Source organism: Odontesthes bonariensis, chromosome 4, assembly GCF_027942865.1.
Source record: "Odontesthes bonariensis isolate fOdoBon6 chromosome 4, fOdoBon6.hap1, whole genome shotgun sequence".
NCBI classification, from domain to species: Eukaryota; Metazoa; Chordata; class Actinopteri; order Atheriniformes; family Atherinopsidae; genus Odontesthes; species Odontesthes bonariensis.
Genome location: NC_134509.1, coordinates 20,279,068 through 20,302,214, shown reverse-complemented (window position 1 = coordinate 20,302,214; position 23,147 = coordinate 20,279,068). Strand labels below are relative to the sequence as shown.

The 23,147-nt window shown below is 42.0% G+C and overlaps 2 protein-coding genes across 2 annotated transcripts in view; one reads left to right on the top strand and one right to left on the bottom strand.

The window, feature by feature from the left end:
* The first annotated feature begins 4,568 nt into the window (after positions 1-4,568).
* Positions 4,569-17,451, top strand: LOC142378643 (tensin-4-like). The gene is made up of 12 exons (XM_075463399.1): positions 4,569-4,643; positions 6,054-6,330; positions 7,389-7,719; positions 9,264-9,673; positions 9,770-9,901; positions 14,701-14,793; positions 15,048-15,125; positions 15,218-15,280; positions 16,126-16,297; positions 16,413-16,481; positions 16,557-16,586; positions 16,679-17,451. Exons 2-12 carry the CDS (start codon positions 6,081-6,083, stop codon positions 16,809-16,811), a joined length of 1,761 nt encoding a protein of 586 aa, XP_075319514.1. The 5' UTR covers positions 4,569-4,643; positions 6,054-6,080; the 3' UTR covers positions 16,812-17,451.
* A 157-nt stretch (positions 17,452-17,608) lies between these two features.
* Positions 17,609-23,147, bottom strand: part of krt222 (keratin 222) — a 33,146-nt gene continuing 27,607 nt past the window's right edge. Inside the window, exon 11 of the mRNA XM_075463400.1 lies at positions 17,609-20,698. Coding sequence (XP_075319515.1) covers positions 20,485-20,698 — 214 coding nt within the window. The 3' untranslated portion in view covers positions 17,609-20,484. The remainder of the gene's footprint in view (positions 20,699-23,147) is intronic.

Below are 23,147 nucleotides of genomic sequence, written 5' to 3'. Positions count from 1 at the left end.
ACTCAACCAACTGCATGGACTTCTTGGTTGTAACTAAAAATTCAACTCACTGAAACAAGACTCAGAGAAGCTAAATACACCGGCATGAAAAAAGCTTTTTGGGTCGTGTTTACTTGGTAAGTAAATCTGTTAGTGTACTATTGTTTGAACTAGTTGGAGTTGCTCTGATTACATTGATTTCAATCTGAAATCCCTCTGGTTAGGCAACTAAACTTTCACATTTGCATTTATACGACTTAAAAGATTTCTTTTGAGTGCAACTATTTTTATTTTTTTAAGTTATCAATTCATCAATGTTTAATTACTTACACAAAATCTAATTCATACAACAGAAAAGAACAACCAAGATGGACCGAAATCATTCTCGTGGTTAAATATCTGTGTTTTTGCTGCATCTGATTAAGCAGCACTCTTAGCAGTACACAATTCTCGTGTGGTCATAAAACAAAATGCAAGGCAGTTTATGTGTGGCCCCTTAAATGGAAAAACAATGATTTTTCACAAGAAATTTGACCAATTTGACCTCAAAAGAAGTGGCTTGACATAATGCTGCACCCATGTGGGGTAAACTGCTGGAGTGGGGATTTAAGATTTTCTTTGGGCAAGAGGTGCAGCAGATCTGCAGTTTTCTGGGAGTTAGTTCCACATATGGTGCAAAAAAGTGACAGCAGCTTTACTGTGTTTAGTGTCAATATTAGGAACCGAAACCAAACCTGTTCCAGATGACTGAAGATGTCTGAAAGGTTCAAACAATGCTGGAGGATCTGAAGTATTTGGGCCAAAAATAGAGTAAAGGTTTTTAAACCAACAGCAGAATTTTTAGATAAACTTTGGACAGGAAGCCATTGTAGATACCTCTGGACTGGAGTGATATGATCCACTTTTTCCAAGCAGCAGTGTTCGGAATCAGCTGCAGCTGTCTGATAAAACGCAGTAAAAACACCGTTACAGTAAGTCTTCTAAAGATAAATGCATGGTGCAGCTTTTCCCAATCGCCCTGAGGTATATGTATTGTTGGATTGCATAATCGATGCACATTTGAGCATCAAACATGTTGAATAAAAGAATCTCCAGCATAGATCTCTGTGGAACTCCACTTAGATTTGTGATTACTTACAGACACAAAGTAGTCCCTGCCAGTTGAACAGAATCCAAACCAGTTTTAGGGCTGTGGTACAAATTCCTATCCAGTTTTTCCAATATGTGGAACAGGATTTTGAGATTTTGAAGTCAGGATCATTGCTCTTGTCTGAGTTTAAAGGGGAGGTTGCAATTCTGTGGTTAGAATAAGGGAAGAACTCTGATTAAATGGAAGAATACAACTCATAGAATACAGCTGAATTTAAAGCGACTGAATGACTGAAACCTTTGTGGTCTGCCCTGGTGTGGTGGGTAGTACTGTTGCATCACAGCAAGTGAGTTCCCGGTTTGAATCCCAGCTGGGGCCTTTCTGTGTGGAGTTTGCATGTTCCCCCCGTGTATGCGTGGGTTCTCTCCGGGTACTCCGGCTTCCTCCCACTGTCCAAAAACACACACACACGCTAGGTTAATTGGTGATTCTTTTATTATAACCTTTATTTAACCAGGAAGATCCCATTGAGATTAAGAACCACTTTTTCAAGGGAGACCTGGCCAAGATAGGCAGCAGCAAATACAAAACACAGTTACAAATTACACAGATAAAAACACAAACTAATGAAAGAAATTAAATTGAATTTACAAGCAGATTATGAAAAACAAGTACATGTAGTGGAGTCGGCCTCAAGTGTCCATAGTTTGGATTTGAAGGCACTCAAAGAGATTAACCCTGTTAGTTTCCAGTCCTTCTGCAACATATTCTTAATTGACTCTCGGTGTGAATGGCTTTTTATCTCATTTCTCCTTGCGTAGCCCCGCCTCTCACCCAATAGCAGCTGGGCTAGGTTCCAGTACCCCACGACCCTGAATTGGATTAAGCAGGTAGAGAAAATGGATGGATGGATAATGTGCCCTAAAAGAAATGATGTGGAGAGAAAAGTATAATGGGATTCATGAATTCTTACAGCACAATATCAGAATTTGTCAGGAAATGAATGAATGGTCTTTATTGTGATTATACAATGTACAATGAAATTGGAAAGCATCTCCTGTGCTCAGTCAGTGCAAAAGGATTAAAGTAAAAACAAGTAAATAAAAAGTGCAGATTTACAAAGTAATAATATAAGAGTAAAAAGTATAAAAAGTATTTAAAAAGTATTGCACACAGTGTTCAATGAGAACAGTAGCAGCAGTTTTTATCTAACTGAACATATTATTTACACGGCTTTTGGAAAGAAACTGTTTCTCAGCCTGTTTGTCCTTGCTTGTAAGCTTCTGACGGCGACAGCTCAAACAGCTGAGAACCGGGATGTGAACTGTCTTTGGTGATGTTGCGAGCTCTGCTGAGGCTCCGGGTGGAGTAGATGTCCATCAGGGAGGGGAGAGGACAACCAACGATCCTCTGTGCTCCTTTGACTGTCCTCCGAAGCCTCGCTCTGTCTGCCTCAGTGCAGCTCCCGTAGGTGGAGACGCAGAACGCCAGCAGACTCCCGATGGACGAGCGGTAGAAGGCCAGCAGCAGCTTACTGTCCAAATTGTTCCTCCTGAGGACTCTCAGGAAGTGTAGACGCCGCTGAGCCTTCTTTATGACAGCTGTGGCGTTGTGTGACCAGGAGAGGTCATCAGAGATCTGGACTCCCAGGAACCCGAACGTGTGGACGCTCACCGTTGATGTAGAGGGGAAGCGACTCGGTTCTGTTCCTCCTGAAGTCCATGATGATCTCCTTTGTTTTTGCTGTGTCAGGCTGTTGTCTGAACACCAGGTTGAGAGCCTCTGCACCTCCTCTCTGCAGGCCGACTCGTCTCCCCTCGAAATCAATCCAACCAAGGATACAACCCAGCGAACAGATTGTCCTCATCTCACCTGAATACTGAAGTCTTTAACTTGTTAAAACTTGATGCAACATGCTGCAAGTTAAGCAACATAAGAGCAGTCTCTGTGATGGACTGCCACCTGGACAGGAGTATGTTGAAACCTCCACTGAATTCCTGCAGTGCTCCCAGCTGTAGTTATTTGCAACTGAAGCCAAAACGAAAGAACAAAATGGGATTGCCTCACACCAAAAAGGGGTGAACGGAGCCATTTCAGAGTGTGAAGGGTGATGAGTAAAGCAGGTTTTAGGTTAAACATCTTGGTTATCCAGGCACGTGCACCTGCCTCTTTCTGCCCAAAGTGCCCTTTTGTCAAAAGGTTTTTTTGTTTTGTTTTTTTGTGTGTGTGTGTGAGAAAGTCTGTCTGTGTGGCCCAAAATAATAATAATAAAAATAATAAAGATTTAGATCTACCCTCGGTCACATGATCCACATAGACATGCCCAGACGACGTTCTCTGCAGCGAGGCGCTGATAAGCTGCAAGAGACGGAGAGTGCACAACTGACGGTCCGGTGAGGAGGTTCTGCAGCGGTGTTTGTTTGTGCACGCCACGGTGTGTTCTTGCAAGATGACTGACGGAGTTAGTGAAGTGAGCAGCATCCTGTGTGTGCGTGTCTGACTCTGCACACACTCTCATACAGCTCCATACACAGCGTGCTGGGGGGAAAAAGTATGCCTGTATCTATGGCTTCTTTTTGTTTCTATAGGTTTCTTTTGTCAATGGCAAAGTGCATTAGAGAGATGTATAATTTTACTGTCAGTGAGTTTCAGTGTTTTTCCTACATGTATGTTTCTAGAAGCAATGAGGCACAGGTTATTTCACTAAAACTATGCAATGTAGCCTACATGCTTATTCACATAATTTTGAACCATATCAGTATGAACACAACAACAATGACAATAATAATTAGAAGAATTTGAATTGTGATTTCCTCAACCTCTCATTTAAACAAATCAGTACTTGTTTATAACATTTGTATACACACAAATTAAATATAATATGCATAAATATATAACTTTTATAACCTTTCTGTCTTGCGCAAAGTGGATAGTCAAGCACAAATATATTTAAATACATGATTTCATTTCATTATTTTTTACTTTATTATCACCACTACAAATAATAAAGGGCAGATTATGAATCACATTCGTATGTGTCTTGAAAAAAGTATGAAATGTCACTGTGTGCGTTTTATGTGCTTTAGATTATAGTTTATCCATCATATTTCATTATGCAGAGATGCCTTGTAAGGAGAGGATGTTAAAACAAAAACAAAAGGAGTGTTTCAAATTCGTGCTCCATGGGCCCCCTTTTGATTTTGGGCACCTGCCCCTCCAAAGGCCCTGCTGTCATCACTCAGGTAAAAAGGTATTCGACTGACAAACTGTGTTGTTTTACAGGTTTGAAAATAAGCTATTTTAAAGAATTCCGATTAGTTTTTCCATCGCAGTTTTGTGCTCTTTGATTTGTTCTGTTGAGATAGAAAAACACCCCTGCAGCCATAGATATTTCCCTGTAATATGACATCATGAGGTGGAGCAGCAGGGACTCCTGATCTTGGCTGTTGATAGGCTCACAAGGAAAAGGGTTGGGATCCCTTTAATAAAACCTTGTAACACACGTGTGAAGCAGAACAGTGAGAAAGTAACACAGCATCAACGCAGAAGAATCCTTACTGGAGGAAAAAACAAGGTATGAGAACTTTTCTTTACTTTGAGATGGATAAGAGTGTTCTTTTACAGTGGAAATATGCAATAATGCTCATTGTCACAACAATGGGAATTCAGTTTTATTGAATTACATTTTCTTTCCTGTGCATTATTGGTGTAGTCATAAAACCGGGGACTACTTAAAAGAGAACAAGCATGTTCATGTTGTTATTTTCTCAGATTAAAACATCTCTGAGAAGCTGAAAGTCAGGATTACAGCTCATGTGTCAGTGTTAAATGTCATGTTCACATTGTTCCTGACTGAAGTGACCTGATTGTATATGATATGTAATTTCATCCATGCATCTGAAAAGTAGAAAATGCCTCAAATAATCAGAATTTTCATTAAAAAAAATCTGCAAGTTTTCAACTTTTCCCAGATTTGTCGCCAAGTTTTGGGTGTTGTAGGAAAACATTTACGTAGTCATGGCAACAACTAGTCAGCTGGGTGACTCACTGAGCACCACACCTTGTCTGAAATGCAGACAAGGAGATAGAGTATGAGCTATTCATGCTGATATCAGCACTGAAATTAATCACTCGTGCAGCGGGCGCCATTACTCACCAAGCGGCTTATGCAAGCCCTAACTTACACTCCGAGATATGTTTGTTTTCCTTTGCAACAACTTTTCAGCTGGTTCATTTTCATCTAACCCTTCAATAAACCAAGAAAAACTCTTCGGCAGCAGCTCAGGAGCGCAAGTATAACAAAAAAAAACACTATAATGTGTGTTTGTAGACATCAAACCCATCAAAAGATAAAAAAAATAAAAATCGCTGACCAAAAAGGGGCAGAATGATCATTTATAACATTTGTTTACCTGCAATATGTAAAACCGTATCTCCAACATTCAGCTGATTTTGATTCCAAGCAGAGTTAAGCCAAATTTAATAGTTTTTTCCCAAACAAGTACAGACACTGGGAATAGATCAAAGGAACAAAGACAATAACTTTGTCGTTTTTTTGAAGGATTTAAGTCTGTAAATAAGTTGGGAACAGCTTTATGACTGATAAAGCAGCCCATCCTGCCAATCATACAGCGTACAATAGTGTGTAAGGTTCACAATGAACCTCAGAGTGCGTTGACGTTTCCTTTACTGACTCAGTCTTATAGCCCTAAACAGAGATTAAAGGTTGAAGACTCAACAGCTTCGAAGTTGCATTTGAGAACACCAAGAGTTCCAGTTTAAGTGACAAGTTTTAAAATGATGAACAAACTGAATGTGACAGTGGTGAATGTTTTGTGCTAATGCGTAATAAAGCTAAAGAGAAGGTTAAGCTGGGCAAGACACACCTATCACGTTGAAAAGGAGCTTTTGATGGGTGTACTGTGCAAAGAGAATAAAAGCCAGTGTAACTGATCCCTCTCCATTGTATCCTTGTTTTTGGCAGACTCAGAAGACAGAAAGCGCCCCTAAAATGATGCCTACACCTGAAGGCATGTCCCACATGATACCCAGTCATGTTCTGAGAGTGGGTCAAACCATCCGTCTGGACTCACAGAACACAGTCACTCGGCGCTCCAGTCTCACAGAGTCCAGCAGTCACTGCGATGACCCCGAGCTCGACATTTCCCTGGAAAATCTCAACCAACTCATCCTGGAACTGGATCCAACGTTTGAACCCATCAAGGTCAACAAAAGCCCGACACGTATCAGCCCTCAAACAGGTAGAGAGCCTTTATAAAGCCCTTCTTTATTTCCACATCACTCAAACTTGCAGTGTTTTATTGCCTAGCTCTTAAAAAACGAGCACACAGCAGTACAAGTTCAGCCTCTGAAATACAAAGCCCACTAAAACCGTAGTCATCCTCAGGAACAAGCGTTGCAGACAGCTTGCGGATCTGAACATGTTCACACTGTTTGAGACTGTTTTAATATTTTTAATGATGTGATAATGGATCCGCATCTGCAGCTGAGGGATTAGTGTACAGACAGGAACCGCACCCTGTATATTTCAAGCAGGCATCGAGGTGGTACAGCTGCATATTTGCTCAGAAGTGCTTAGATCAGAAAGTCTGTACAAGAGGCAACATAGGTGGATTTCCTGTTGCTCGTCTTTCCTGAGATGTGGTTGCTTGCTTTTTTACTAAACTGTCCAGTGTGGCAGAGGTGAAAAACTTTAAAGGAAACCAAGCAACAAGAATAAAAAGTCAGGCTGTTAAAAAGCTATTTTCATAAGAGGTAAAAACGAGAGAAAATTCAAGTGACTAGTACTCATTTCCTATTTTAAGTGCTATCTTGTAGCAGCATTTCTACCCAAAGCAGCTACCGACAGTCTGAGCCATGTCTGAATGCATATTATTCATTATAAGTAACTTCAGTCTCAGACAGAAGGTGCTGGTCTGACTCAAACACTCACCACAGGCTGCTGTGGTTTACCTAAGGCATAAATTCACCTACTTAGTCATGCACATCAGTCCTAAAGAGCACTGGAACAAGCCGACACTCCTCTGGGTGATTTGGTGTTTTTGCAACAGGAGAAATTCACGCTCCAAGTAATTAGTTTGGACGTTGTAACCTGCCCTCTGCATGTTCCTGTACGGAAACTGTGAATGTTTTTTTTCCAGGGGGAGTTTCAGAAACTATGTGTTTGTGTAAAGAGGCCAAGCCCATTTTACTAACATAACCTCAAAGTCAGGCAAGTCTAAAACATGCAGAGGTCTTCATTCCATCCTTGACAACACGGTTTCAGGGTTTTGAAAAATAATCTCTTCTCCATCCTCAGACCTCTTGTGCTCAGATGACTTCTCCCACCCTGTGCTGGTTCCCAGAGGGTGTCCCAGCGCGTCACCCACGGTGGTACCATCCGTGTCACCCAGTATCCCCATCCCTACAAACAGCGGTCTCAGCTGCAGTCCCCTCGGCTCATTGGTGTTCTCCAACTCCCCCACATTCTCCCTGCCTCCGCTTCCTTGTGGAAGCGCTCCCAGACGAATTCCCTCACCGAAGCAAGACATTTCTCAAGGATCCCTGCGGTTGTCACCTTCCAACAGACACAGCGCCACCTCCCTCCTCTCCATGTCGACATGCTCGGACACCAGCTACATCCTTGGCAGGTAAAACCCATGAAAAAGGAAGGACTCCCGTAAAGCAAGAGGAAAATGTACGTCTCATCTCTGCAGCCTTGTGTTTAAAAGAGGCGGGCTAACCAGTACAACTCACCGCATAAATTATCAAACTGATGTTTACTTATTATCGTGCAGTTTAATCATTTTAAAATGTAAGATTCAATCAAATTTCTGATCAATCAGATTTTACTGTTAGAGCCCTTTCAATGAAAACAGAATATTGCACTTATAGGTTCCAGTACCCCTTATACTTATATTAAAGATGAAATAATTCTTCCCATCTCCTCCTGCCCCGAACTATCACCCACTCCAAATCCAAATCAAGATTCAATACAACGGACTTAAGAACTAAAAAAGCAGATGAAATAATTGGGACATGATACATTTCTTTGATACTAAAAGAGAGAAGATATACTGTAAAAGCAAAAGTCTTAAAGGGATAGTTCGCCTCTTTTGACATGAAGCTGTATGACATCCCATATTAGCGATATCATTTATGAACATTGACTTACCCCCTGCTGTGTCCTGTGAGCCGAGCTCCAGCCTCGTTTTGGCGTTGACGAAGGTAGTCCGGCTAGTTGGCTGGGGTCCCGAAAATAAAGCGTTTTGCTTCTCAAAACAATATGCGTTCAAAAGAGTAATACATTTGCATCACAAAATCGTCCATCCAGAAAAAGTCAGACCTCACAATCGCTTGGCGCTATTTTTGCCTCCCTTCATATCAATGCGTACAGCCACCTGCCGATAGCTGCACCTGTTACGGTGTTTACTGCTCGGAAGCAGGGGACTGCTCGGTCTGCACTTCGGTCTGCAAGGTTTACACAGCCCGCAGTGATACGAAGGTAGAGAGAAAGGTCTGACTTTGTGAGGTCTGACTTTTTCTGGATGGACGATTTTGTGATGCAAACTTTTGGGAGAGTCCCGGAATAAAAGCAAATCTGTTAAACGGGCAGGATTGAGACCATTTTAGAAACCAATAAAATCAGTTCTGAAGCACAAGTTGCAATTACACACATACAGGTTTAGTTAGGATAAATTCTTTCAGGGAGACCAAAGTGCTGTAGTCAAGACTGCAGGTAATAAAAGCAGTTTCTACATCTCCAGATAATCTGTTTGATTCTCAAGTGACATCTTAGGGAACCAGATGATTCATGTATTTCCACTAGGGATGCACCGATACCGATACTGGTATCGTGTATCGGGCCGATACTATTCTAATATACTCGTACCCGTTAAAGTTAACCGATACCAATTTATTGCATGAAGACCGCGATCAGGGGAGATGTCGAGCTAATCAGGAACACTGTGGTTAGGCTAGTGAGACTGAAACCTGTCTTCCAATTCATTGAATTTTTTTTGTGGTAGAAGTATCGGCATCAGTACTCAGTATCAGCTGGTACTCAGATCCAAGTAGCGGTATCTTATCGGTTTGAAAAAAAAGTGGTATCGGTGCATCCCTAAATTCAACCTTCATGTATTGATAAAAACTAAAGAATATAATCTGTGCATTTTTTCCTCTCCTCTGAGTATAGCAACCTGTCCTTGGCCGGCGAGGATGCAGATTCTCCAGAGAGCATCCCAACCTGCACGCCGTACTGTTTCAATGATGGGTCCAGAACTCGGCCGTTTGACAGCAGGCCTTCGCTGACTAAGCAAGAACACCTACAGGAGCTCAACAGCAAAGGAGCACGGAGCAGTCCCACTTCACTCTCTGGGTCGCCGACCGATATTCCCTTACTGCTCATCAACGGAGCACCAGAGCCGGATCTGAACCGTCACAGTTCTGGACCAGTTGTTGACTTTCACCAGAGCATCCCGGCATCCCCCTCGAAACAAAAAAATTCAGGTTTCCAGGCTTATTTTAGTGGAAGCGAACCCTCAATGAAATTTGTCATGGACACATCGAAGTTTTGGTTTCGTCCACATGTCAACAGAGCAGAAGGTGAGAAAGCTCTGACGTTACGTCATCATTCGGGAAACAGTTTTAAATACAAGTTTTCAACCGTTCCTGAACATTTTCTGTGCTGCTTTATTCTAGCTGAAGCTCTTTTAAAAGACAAGGAAGCAGGGACGTTTGTGGTGAGAGACAGCACCTCCTACAGGGGAAGCTTCGGTTTGGCCATGAAGGTGAACCAGTCGCCCACCAACTTCACCGCTGCTGCTGATCCAGGTAAACTTCCACTAGGAGTCAGTACATTTACCTGCACAGTTAAGCCATCTTATTGGACCTTGTCCTGGGATACAAGCACAGAAGGAAAATCAGTTATTTAACAGAAATATGTCCAACTCCTCTGCAATGGGTGGTGAAACACTCCCTTTACAACTTGTTTTGAAAGAAGAGGATTCCACTTTTGGACAGAGTTTTTTATAAAGTGGTAACATAACAGCTGTGGGACGTGTTGCTCTGCTTCAGCCAGTGAACTTCATCCGGTCCCACTGTTAGCAGTGCCAGGAAAATGATCTTTACTAGGCTAAACTAACAAAACATTTCAACCTGTTACTATAACCACATAAAAGATTCTGTTATCATCAAAAAAGAGTTCTTGTTACGTTGCGATAATTCATTCGAAGTAAACACAAGAAACTTGTGCTACAAAAAAAAAAAAAGGGACCAGACTCAGTGAATAATTCCCTAAATTCAACAACTCACCTTATAATACTGGCTCAGTACCAAATGAAGAACCTCCTGATCCCTATAATCCCTATAGACCAGTGCTGACCAACATGTCATTGGGGTCATCAGGTGGGAACCTCCTTTCATCAGTGTTTCGTCTTGTTGGGCCCACGACACCTCCAGGAGGCTAGACAATGATCAGAGTCACCCCCCTAATGCCAGCCAACACTGCTCCTCACACCACAACAACCATCTTTTCTTCCACAACCATGAGCTACCCCAGCCTCTTACCAACTGCACACCAGTCATAGCGGGGTGGGGATTCAAACCCTGGTTCGGGTAGGGGGTAATGAAAGTATAGAGGGTGCCCCAGAGGTGGAGGCAGGACGAGACACACTAGCAGATTCAGCAGACAAACTCACCTAAACAGCCCTACAGTCACTAAGAATGCCAGCAAATACAAAGCCATACAGGCCAACTCACCTGAAATAGCCGCCTGGTTTCAAAAGGATCACATGCGCCACACCCTCCACTTAAATACATCCTGGATTTCTTCCTTGCTTCTCCCAAGAGTCTGTTTATCCTGAGTGCTCCCCCTGCTGGGCCCCCAGCAGCTATTGCTTCTTCTAATCCAAATCCACTGACTGGACCGTACTGCCTCATCTGACACTTCCTTCACTATTTTCCTCACACTGTCCACTTACACCCAGCTCCCTCAACAATGAGACAACAGACTTTGCAACAAATCCTCTACGTCCTACTTCCACTGGACAGATCCTAACCTTCCTCCCAAGGAACAGTCAGCTCTATGAAATAGACTCTCATTCTAGGATAATAACATAATTAATCCGTTATCATCGCAAAACAAGCTTTATTATCTCAAGATAATGAGATCATAAACTCACGATCTCAACGGCATTAAACTGGTCATTAAATGTGGCCCCTCTAGGCCACAGTTGCACAGTGAAGGAAGTCAAAATGAAGACCAAAAGCGATGGACAATGATATGTTACTGTCGCCATTTATCATTGACACTGCCGTTGTGTCACTTATTGCCTTCGAGGGAAAACTGGTGACATGCAACAGCAGAACAGCTTCCCATGTGTAGGAGAATGAGAATGAGAATGTGTTACCCTCTCAGCTAGTTAGTATCGGGCTTTTTCAGGTTACCAAAAGAAATTAGGACTAAATATTTTGTTATTTTGATTTATTTTCAATGTTTCTTTACAAATGGGATGCATGCTGTCCTTTGTGATTGATCTCTCTGGATCCAGCTTCCCTTACTTTTGAGGAACAGAAGCCCAGGACGGGAACTAACTGAGGAGGACGCTGAGTTTTCCCAGGCCAGTTAGAGTCCAACTGAAAGTAAACATTGCATGAACTTGACTCCCAACTGTGTTATCTGGGTGTGCTAGTGTGACTTTTAGAAATTATATTGCATCTGCTTTCAGTCAGTCTAACATGTTTACGTGTGTTTTAAAGGTCTGCTTTTAGACAGTTTTTTTTCTCTGATGTCATGTGCATGTACTGAGTGCAACTCGAGCTCATGATTCCAGCAGATCCTTTTTTTCTGTACCGCCTTTTCGGTTTGTTTTGTCTGAAGCCCGTCTCTGCTGACACTGAGTGAGAGACAGGTTTCACCCAGATAAGACACAGGAGATGGTCAGATGCAGGAAATGGAAAGTCTTTGCCACAACTACCGCAGTCAGACAAACAACATGAACCCAAAGAAACCCTGCTGTTGAACTGAAAGTCAGAGAGAATAACTTACCCAACTCTGCTGATGTGATAGGGCACGTTGTTTTTACGACATCCAGCACTCTGTGGTGAGGCTGGAAACAGTGCCGGTATTTTTCCAAACACAGTCCATCTTACATAAACACAAAAGAAAAACCAGCTGTTTATGGCAATGTAAGCAATCAAAGAGGAAAAACACCCATCTCACGAAAGAGCTTTGAGGTTCATATAATTTACATGTTTGTGTTTTTGAACCCCATGACAACGCTAGAACATCCCCACAGGCTCAGAAAATGTTATCTATAAAGGGTCATACCTCAACAATCATGGAATAGTTGTTTTTATGATCATATTTTACATTCCTGCCTTCCATGTTAGAAGCAATTTACAGTGTCAAAAGACTTCAAACCCCATTTCACATACCGGCTTAATCCAATCCAGGGTCGCTGGGGTCTAACCCAGCTGTTATACACGCCAGTCCATCACAGCGCCACAGCGAGACAAACAACATGTTTTTGGACGGTGGGAGGAACCCGGAGGACCCGGAGGGAACCCACGCATACACGGGGAGAACATGCAAACTCTACACAGAAAGGCCCCAGCCGGGAATCAAACCTGAAACCCTCTTGCTGTGAGGCGAAACACGACACCACCGTGCAACTCTCAAACCCCATTTCCAGACACTAAAGGTTTTCTAAAAACCCTAGATTTTGAATGTGTTCATGAACCAACTTCATTCTATTTAGAAAACAAATATAGTTCAAGATGTAACTAAAATTTATTGATGTGCAAAAGTTATTAGATTCTGATACATCATCTCAGTGGAGCGGAGACATGATACAGGAGGGAGGAAGGATGGAAACTGGAGGTGGATGAACAGAGAAAAGAGGAGGCAGAAACTTCTGATGAGGATGAGGAAAGTCGGCCTGAGGGGAGAATAACAGAGGAGAGTTTTAAAGAAGGCGGACGAGACTGATTGGTTGGAAATGTCGCCGGCAACAAGTGTGGTTCTTTCACTCCGTCACTGTTGAGCTGCTGCTGCAACAGTTGGGATTTCCTAAGAAATCCCTTCACAGCTGAAGCCAATTGGGGAAATGAAGCTCAAGCACCATCTAAAGACTAATGGTGTCTGGTAAAAATAGCCTTTTTTTGGTTTTGAATGATGGAAATGGAAGTATCTGGAAGTATCTTAACAGAGACTACAGAGCCTCAGTGCCTCCATTATCATAGGAAACGCTGGAGCATCCTTCATGAAATGATTCAAGGTAAACATAAGAAACTTGTGCTACAAAAAAAAAGGGACCAGACTTGGTGAATAATTCCCAAAATTCAACAATTAACCTTAGAATACTGGCTCAGTACCTAATGAAGAAGCTCCTGATCCCTATAATCCCTATAGACCAGTGCTGATTAACATGTCATTGGGGTCATCAGGTGGGAACCTCCTTTCATCAGTGTTTCATCTAGTTGGGCCCACGACACCTCCAGGAGGCTAGACAATGATCAGTGGCGTCCCAGAGTCACCCCCCTAATGCCAGCCAACACTGCTCCTCACACCACAACAACCATCTTTTCTTCCACAACCACAAGCTACCCCATCCTCTCACCAACTGCACACCAGTCATAGCGGGGTGGGGATTCAAACCCTGTTTCGGGTAGGGGGTAATGAAAATATAGAGGGTGCCCCAGAGGTGGAGGCAGGACGAGACACACTAGCAGATTCAGCAGACAAACTCACCTAAACAGCCCTACCGTCACTAAGAATGCCAGCAAAAACAAAGCCATACAGGCCAACTCACCTGAAATGGCCGCCTAGTTTCAAAAGCCTTGCGCGGGCCACACCCTCCACTTAAATACAACCTGGATTTCTTCTTTGCTTCTCCCAAGAGTCTGTTTTCCCTAAGTGCTCCCCCTGCCGGGCACCCAGCTGCTATTGCTTCTTCTAATCCAAATCCACTGACTGGACTTTACTGCCTCATCTGACACTTCAGGAAAGGAAATAATCCAACCCCCTGACAATGAAACAAACCGTTTATATCATACTGATATGATATGTATGGTAAATCTTCCATTAAACAAAATGTAAGAAGTAGCTTAGCTGAGGAGGTACTCTTTGAGTTTCACTCCTGCAGACCCTCATCACAGCTTCACTCATGATAAAGATTCATTCATGTCAACGGGATCTTTTGCAGTTTAGGAAGAAGGCAGAGATCTTAATATTCAAACTTTATATTTTTTAACCTAATCCCTGGAATGTGGAGTAGACTAAGCTCAGAAGATTAGTTTAGCTCAGCTTCCTGATGTACTTTTAGTGTATTTAGAATAGTCTTGCTGCTAAGCATGAATTTTATTTTAGATCAATTTGATACCCTAATAGAGTCAGATTATATGGTGTTCCTCTGTTATTGAATCATCTCTTTTTCCTTTATAAAATATGATTTGTTGCCAAACCATCGTGGTATTTGTTATCATCTACTGTCTTGTAGCCATGGGCCGGGTTCCATATGATGCAATGACCTGCAGTGCCTCTTTATTTTGGCACTCTCACATATCGCTACCACACATTGTAAATTATGTTCAGTGACTGAAAACAGCTCACTTGTTCTTTTGTGTAACAGGAGAGAGCAGCTCAGATCTTATCAGACATTTCCTCATTGAATCATCAGCTAAAGGCGTCCGTGTCAGAGGCTCTTCTCAGGAGCCGTACTTTGGTAAGTAAAGGTTTCAGTTGCCTTTTGAACTCGTCTCATTCTGAGGTGTAAACCGGGTCTTTCTGATGGGTTTGGAGCTGAATCAGTCACGTCTGGTTTCTTAAAAACTGATTCATGAGGTTCTTACCAGACGCTCGTAGTTAGAGCAAAGTCGAGTAAAATCATGGCAGAAGGATTAAGATTAAGATTAAAACTGTAAATAAAACTGTTTTCTAAGATGTGCTCAGCCAAAACTGTGATTTTAATCCCTGCAGGAAGTCTCTCTGCACTGGTCTACCAGCATACGATAACTGCTAATGCTTTACCCTGCAGATTACTGCTCCCCTCCCAAGGTAACTGAGCCTTAACTGCTAGAAATGTTCATGTGTGTGTGAAGGAGAGTGGCAGAAACATTCAAATCTTGTCTCTTGTTTGCCTGTTACAGATCTGGACACGGCAGAAGAGAGAGCAAATGAGACGGCTGTATCAGAAGATAAGAGTAAGACAGGTGAGTCAACTGTACTGTTACAGAGAAGTGTCTTTTAAGGTCATGAGCTAAATATAAGAGCCCCTCCATCGGGGGGTAATGGATAGGAATGAAGACAAAAACACATTTCATGTAATCAACCAGGGGAATTTTATCCGACTGATCAGAAACAAGACAGCCCACACAAGATTCATTTTCATGTCAGGTGGTTTTCCCCGTCGACCTGCTCCTTCAGGACAGAAGCACCAGGCCTATAGAGTGAATAAAAGGTGGATTCAGACTTAAAGCCAACAAGGAAGTACCATGAAGTTCATCATCACTGACAGCCTCAAAGTGCTGGTTCCAAAAACATCTCCCTCTATAACAGGCTCCCCTTCAAAGTACACTTTGGGGCTTCTAATTTTGATGGTTAATAGTTTAGCTTAGGCTTGCTCCTTTGCATCTTATACACTGACATTTCTCCAGTTCTTGATGCAGCTCCGTCGGAGGGATCAGAGATCACGGGTGTCCATTTAGGCTTGCTCCCTTGACTGGACACGGTAGAAGAGAGATGGAAATTCTCAGCATGGAAGTTCCTTCAGATTCCTTTAATGGTTTCATGGTTTTCAATCCCATCCAATCTTTCTTTGAGGAACATTGTTTTCAATGTCATGCTTGTCATGCTTTTGCTTTTGTACCAACACATGATTACATCACCTGTAATCTTTCATCATCCAGATGTCCCAACTTTTACTGATTTTTCGTTGTAAAAAACACTCCAGAGGGGATTGAAAGGGGCTTACTTTCATATAGATTTGCCACGTGTTTATGTGCATTCATCCTCAAAGTTTAATCGCAGCATCGACATTTTTGTGCCCTTCCTGCAGCTTGTAATTTTGTCTACCTGAATGCCATCCCCACCGAGATGCTGACAGGCCCCTGCGCGGTGCAGAGGGCGGTGTCTTCAACTTTCGAGAAGGCCCCGGGCTCCTTCACACCTACTATCGTCAACCTGAAGGTTTCGCCGAAGGGTGTCACACTTACAGATATCAACAGGAAGTAAGAACCGACACATCCTGCCGCTGAGATTTCACCGACTGTACACCAGAATCTTGCTGGTGGCGAGCTGTGGTTTGTGTGGAACATTTTGTTAAGGCCACCCTTGTTCTTGCAGGCTCTTCTTCAGACGCCATTATCCCTCTCATCTGCTGAGCTACAGTGGTGAAGACCCGGGCAATCGACAGTAAGTGCACACAGATTCGCACGTTTGTGTGTAAATATTGTGCATACTCAAACATCTTTTTTTTCAATTTTGCAGGTGGTGGAGCGGTTCAAGTTTTGGTGCAAGGTAACCTGCACTTAATATATTTTCTACTATCAACACTATTTTTGTGCTCTTGTACAAGTTGATAACTTTTTTTTGTATCACCGCACCGACAGGCTCTTTGGTTTTGTGGCAAAAGGGGTCGAGGCCAGCATGGAGAATGTGTGTCACGTCTTTGCAGAGTACGACCCTCTGCAGCCCTGCAGCAAAGTTGTCGAGTTTATTCAGGCTGCCATAGTCAAACCATAGACACACCAGCTCTGAGAGGCCTCCACTGCCTGTTTCACATTGTAATCTTTACAAGTTACCTGCTCATTATGGTGGTTACTGTCAGTGTGCAAACTGCTGCTGGTAAAGTGGACAAGTTACTCCATCTGCTGCAGTCGTCAGAACAGAATCTTGTACCATAGCCAGAGGATAAAATTCATAAATCATCTTAAAACACAGATGTAATTGAGGCATATGTGAAGATATTTAGTTCAGGACTGAACATTCGTAAAGCATGACCAGAACAGACCGAGGGTCCGATAAAATATGACGTGCCATAGCTAAAATATGTATCCAGCTTTTAACGCTCCATGTTGCTGCAGAAACCAGCGCCGTCTTTATAGTTTAGGACATGTTAAAGCAGTAGATTTGTGTTATTTTGTGAGGTAGAATGATGCTCCTGAGTCTGTACCTGCTGATGCTGTAAGATATATTACTGAGGGATTTAGACTTGAAGAAAAGCAACTGATATGTCCGCTCATTTCAGGTCAGAACCTCTGCAGATTCCCTCCCTGTATAGTTCTGTCAGAATGTATTTATTATGCTGCACTCTCTGTAAATTTATGACCTCGTGTTTTTTTCAGTTTTGATGAAAAATAAAGATGTTGAACTGTTGAACCTGCAGATGTTTATGTCTGAGTTGTGTGTGAGAGAAAAAGCTTTATCTCAGCCATTACTCAACCATCAAAGTAGATCCTCAAACCCAAGGGGAGACATTGTGGTTTCTTCCAGAAATTTAAATCAGGTTTAAGAGAGCAACAATAAAAAATACAGAAGCAGTCGGCACAGATTTTCTCTTTATTTTAAATGATAAATCTTTAGATAAAAGCATAAATATTCTTTCTGAAGTTACAGGGCACTCAAAATGAGGAATGTGCTTCCTGAAGCAAAGCAAAAATCAAGCACAGAGCTGCATAGATAAGATAGATTTAAATATTCTCAACGTATTTCTGAAGGACCCCAAAAGCAATGCTCAGCGGTCCAACTCTTAATCTCAACATCTTTGGTGCCAACTTAAAACTTAGCATGAAAACTCTCAATAGAAGGTGTAAGAGATAGCGTGTGTTTACTCAACCCGAGGGGAGCGGTGAAGGTCCACTGCAGTGGTAAATATTCTCAAACACTGCCCCCTTCTGGTGAACACGGGGAAGCTGAAATTCTCTGAGACACATGGCATAAGAGTTAAAAGCCTCACTGGTGTTACGATCACAGTGAGTAGCGTACAGTGCAGGCAACATTATCAGTGGGAGAATTTACAGCGTTGACAAAATACCCTCAAAGTGCACAAACTCTGCTTCTAAGTGCTGGATGTGGCTGCAGTGCAAAGCATTCAAGGCCCGTAAGAAAATTACTGGATTAGGAAAAGGTGGCCCAAGTTTCACCTTTCAGGGTTTCTTTTAGATCCTCTCCACAATATTTCATCAAATACACAGTGCTGAATTAGAAAAGGTTAAGACTGATTCTTGCATTTTCTTAAACTTTGATTTCATTGCAGACAGTATGAACCCAAGATGTTTCATGTTTGATGAAGCTTTTCAACAGCTATTTTAGCATTTCAGGCCTGCAAACACGTCCCAATAACAGTCGAAATGAGGCAATTTAGTGCTGGCAATGTGGTTTTAAGGCAACTAATTATTTCACTTATTAAAAAAGGCGATAACAGCTGATTGTAATCAGGATTTGGGACAAAAGCAGGGTGAGTCTTTGAGGAGCAAAGAAGGGCAGATGGGAGAAAATCATTGTACTGTTTAGAATAAAAGTGTCAGGTTTGAAGGGACTTGCATATTTCTCCTTCTACGGTGCAGAATATCATTAAATCAGTCAAGGAATCTATGCACTAGAAAGAAAGAATATATATTTAGGGTATAAATCTCAAGAATGGCAGAAAAGTGATAAATATCTACTGAACATGCTGCTGGTGGCTAGTGAAAAAAACATAAGGAAAAGGCCTTCACACGAGGTTCATGTTAAACTTATTCACAAAGACATTTATGAAATAGAGAAGTTAGCAGCCTTTGTTGATCATATAATTGGACTATTTGTCTTATCATGGGAAATGTGGGTTAACCATGTAAACCCCCATAAAGTGGAATTTATTTTATGATCAAAAGCTTGTTCCCTTCAGTGTTGGACATTAAAAAAAAAAAAGATTTTAAATATTCAAGGAATCTGGAGGAGTTTCAGTGTAAAGGACAAGGGAGCAAGCCTAAGCTGGCCCCCCGTGATCTCTGACCCCTAAGACGGCGCTGCATCAAGAACCCTCATTCATCAACAGCTGATAGAAGCACATGGACAAGGGATTACTGTGGGAAACCTTTGTCCAGCTCTACGATCCAGAGTTCCATTCACAGACTTTACTGTGCAGAGAAGAAGCCTGATGTTAACCTGGTCCAGAGGCGGCGTCCACTTCTCTGGGCTCGGAGGCGTCTGGGATGGAGCGTCACACGGTGGAAACGTGTGCTGTGGTCAGAGCGATCAGTGTTCCAGATCTTTGTTGGAAGAAATGGAGCAAAGAGCAAAAGGAACATCCAGACTGCTGTCAGCAACCAGTCCCTGCAGCCAGGCTCTGGGATGGTATGGGGTTGGATCAGGGCCCGAATGAGCAAAGCTCATTTCCACTTCTGTGATGGCAGCATTAATGCAGAAAAGCTCACTGAGATTTTACAGCAACATATGCTGCCTTCAAGAACACATCTTTCCCAGGGACGTCGGTGCATTGTTCAAGCAGACCATGTAAAAGCACATTCTGCACACGTTCCAAAGGCATGGCTGAGGAAGAGGAGGGTACGGGTGCTGGACTGGCCTGTAATAACACAACCTAAAATTATGTTTATGGGAATAGTGGGTAAAAATAGCACCTGATACCCTTCATCACTTCACTTGGCAACTTTAGTACTAGAACATTTCTAAATGTTGTGAGAAGGAATGCAAAATGGAGGGATATTGAAAAATGTAATGAATATCTTGGGTTCATACCAACTGCAATAAAAACAGAAGTAAAGGAAAATGTGTCCCATGTTGCCATCAAGTCAAACATCGGAAGTGAGAGCAGCGATTTTCCAAATAATTCCGCATCGATTTTTTAGTTCTGCCTTCTGGTGACAAGCAGAGTGAAGTGAAGATTTGGGATTATTATTGGATAGTAACAAAAGCTAACTGGAAAGTTAACACTTGAATGATTTTCATTGAGTTCTTAAGTGAAAATCCACCAATAAACTCACCCTTAAATAGATCACAGCTGGTAAATATCTGCCTCCTCTATCTCCGTCTATCTGTGTCTTCAGCCTCCTGCACCACAAATGTTAATCAGGATTAAATGCTGCAGTCAATAAATAAACATTTGGAGAAATTTTACTGGAAAAAAACAAGACGCTTTCTTCTGGTGTAGAGTGATGACAAGGGAATACGTCTTCCATTTTAAATCCCAGCTAATGTAATGTTCTCTATGGCACTTTTATAAATGGCAAACTAATTCATGATACTTATCCTGTTGGAGTCAAGATCTGAGGGGATGTCTCAGTCACTGGCTGTGATGCAAAGTTCAGTGAATGTTGCATTTGAAAGCATGATGGAGAAGGGTGGCAGTTTCCCAGACATGTGCATCCTCATCCTCACCAGCATTCCCACAAACTGCCGCACACCGGCGTGAACAGAGTCACTGCGCGATGGTTGAGATGCTGCGAGACCGCTTCATGATGAGGCGCACCTCCACGTCGGGAAGGCTGTCCTGTTTGGTTTGGGCACAGCCCTCATCTGCTGTAGCCATGTGCAGGTCGAAACGCAGCGACACGGACTTCTTCCGCAGCTTGGGATTCCCTCTGAAGAAAGAGCCCTCCCACTGCTTTATCACCTTGTCAATCTTCTCCGTCCTGTAAGAGAGCGTGATGTCATGGCAACGAAAGGCCACGGTATCCCTTAATGTGCAGAATATTTATGAACAATGGGGCGAAAGCAGGAAAAGCGTGTTTGAATGTTAAAGACATGAACTGCCTTTTCTATTGTTTGTGCGTACACGTTGAACGGGATATTCAAGGATGAGCGAATGTTCCTACGAACATGAACTTTGACAGATGCTTATTACATCTTCTATGACGAAAGGTTGGGCCTGAACTGCCTTTGATGAGGCCTTTAATGAGATGTACACATACTACAAAGCTTACATATAATTAGTGATACAATGAAAGCAGTGACGTGGAAGCTGAACTACCTTCAGAGTCATGATGCAGATGTATGTTGAGATGATCAGATGAACAGAAAAGGAATGAACTCGTGTCACTGCATAGATAATTTAGCAGGACACACAACTGTACAACATGCATCCCAGACCATGTGAGCCTTAATCTTGGCTAAATTAATCTGGGAGGTGATGTTAACTTTGGGCCTTTATGCAGATATCTCAAATCATTTCTTTTAGATAAACATTTGTAAAGCAGATACCTGCCAAATTATCACATGATTTATTATCTTATTACTCATTGAATAAGCAGAGTTTTAATATTAAGCTGAATTTTTTTTTTCTTTTCTAAAGCGTATCATTGGGACGGCTTTGAGTATCCCTTCTGTTATGCTGTTGCAGGCCTTGACTGCTAAGTGACCTCCCATGGTACACAGACGGCTGCACCTCCTGATGTTACTGGAGTTGTTCCTCTCTACTGCCACCTGCTGGAATGAATCCAACTGTTTGTCCTTAGCTTGGCTACTGTTTATAAACTGGTATTGCATTAAATAATCTCTAACAAAAGGACCAGGTCAGACCAAAATGGATCGCATTTAATTGGACTTGAACTAAACCCGTTTACTTTCTTTGTTGGGAAACTAACTGAATTTAACCGATGACACCACAGGCATGCACAGTACTGTCTTCCTCTATCCTTACATCTTCTATTCATGCAGGCAATAAGGATCTAAAGTGTGATCTCTAGTGCTTTTGAGAGCAACTACATCTGAGGTGTCAGATTTGCATTTGGTGTAATACAAGGAAAGTATTTCAATCCTAACTGTGTTTTCTTTTCATCCAACCAGGAAGTGACATAATATCAAGAAAAATGCTGTTGTGTCGCTGACTGAACATAGTGAAGAGGTGAGAAAAGCAGCTGTCATATCTGGGGATCGAACTTGCGTCTGGCAGATAATTAAAGGAAAAACTTCAGAATGATATTTACTCATAAGGATGGCACTTCAGAGGACGCTCCTATGAGTCATATTTAAGGGTATTAACTAATACGGTCATTTGATTGGAGGACTTGTTGGAATATACGGAGCCAAAGAGTGGTCACTGAGAAGAAAAATTAATTACATTTTGAGCCCACAATTGACTAAATTGAGCATGCGAGATATAAATCATACTCTGATTTAACGTTTTCATGTTAAATAAAACATTCTGTCTCATAATCGGACCAAAAACTCCCTGAAAACATGATTTGCTGATTAACAGCTGTTTTAGTCACGTTGCTATTTCTGTGTCATGCATCATGTGTGGAATCAATACGTCTTGTGATGCACACTGCTGTGTTATTGTGCTTATTACTAATATCTTTTTCTCTGTGAATTATGGTGAACGACTTATCTGTGCGTGCACAAAAGTTTGGTTCTGATTCTGTAATTTCCACCTACCTTCACCAAACTTTAAAGTACTCAATAAAACATGTTAATGGAAGCATGGTTAGTGTTAGGCTTCTCACAGAAGCCTGAGCCTTCGATGGAGCAGCAGTGAATTGGACATTTAGCTGATTCATTTTGGTCATATCAATAATTGCAGGCATAAACTTAAACTAGAAAGCATCAAAATACGGTATTTTCTGATTGGATAATGCAGAGGGGAACCATCTGGAGTGATCTGAGGAACAGTTTTTTATTGATTATTTTTGGGGTGTTTTATGCCTTTAATGGACAGGACAGTTGAAGAGAGAAAGAAGAGAGCAGAGAGAGGGGGAATGACATGCAGCAAAGGGCCGAAAGTATCTAATAAAAGACAAAGACGCTGATCCAAATTAGGGCTGTAGTGATACACTAATCTCACGATACGATACACGATATTCAGCCAACGATTCGATACGATTCGATACACTTACATCATTTTCTGAAAAAAAGGGACAGTGTGCTGATTGGACTGGTGGTCTGTCCTTTGAAACACCGCCAGACAAACAAACATGTCACAAACGTGAGAGCTATGCACTTTATATAACATTTATATGAACTAATTCATCACTGTTTTGCATAATGTGACCCCCTGGCATTGTATTGTATTACATTAATGTTCTGTATTTTCACAAATTGTAACGTCTGACTTTCTTTTATCTTATGAAAGACAAAGACGCA

Bases quoted from the DNA above. Each gene is read 5' to 3' on its own strand.
- LOC142378643 (XM_075463399.1), top strand. From the start codon at position 6,081: ATGATGCCTACACCTGAAGGCATGTCCCACATGATACCCAGTCATGTT. The intron at 9,674-9,769 runs GTGAGAAAGCTC...GCTTTATTCTAG, and splicing joins ACATGTCAACAGAGCAGAAG to CTGAAGCTCTTTTAAAAGAC. The intron at 14,794-15,047 runs GTAAGTAAAGGT...TAATCCCTGCAG, and splicing joins TTCTCAGGAGCCGTACTTTG to GAAGTCTCTCTGCACTGGTC.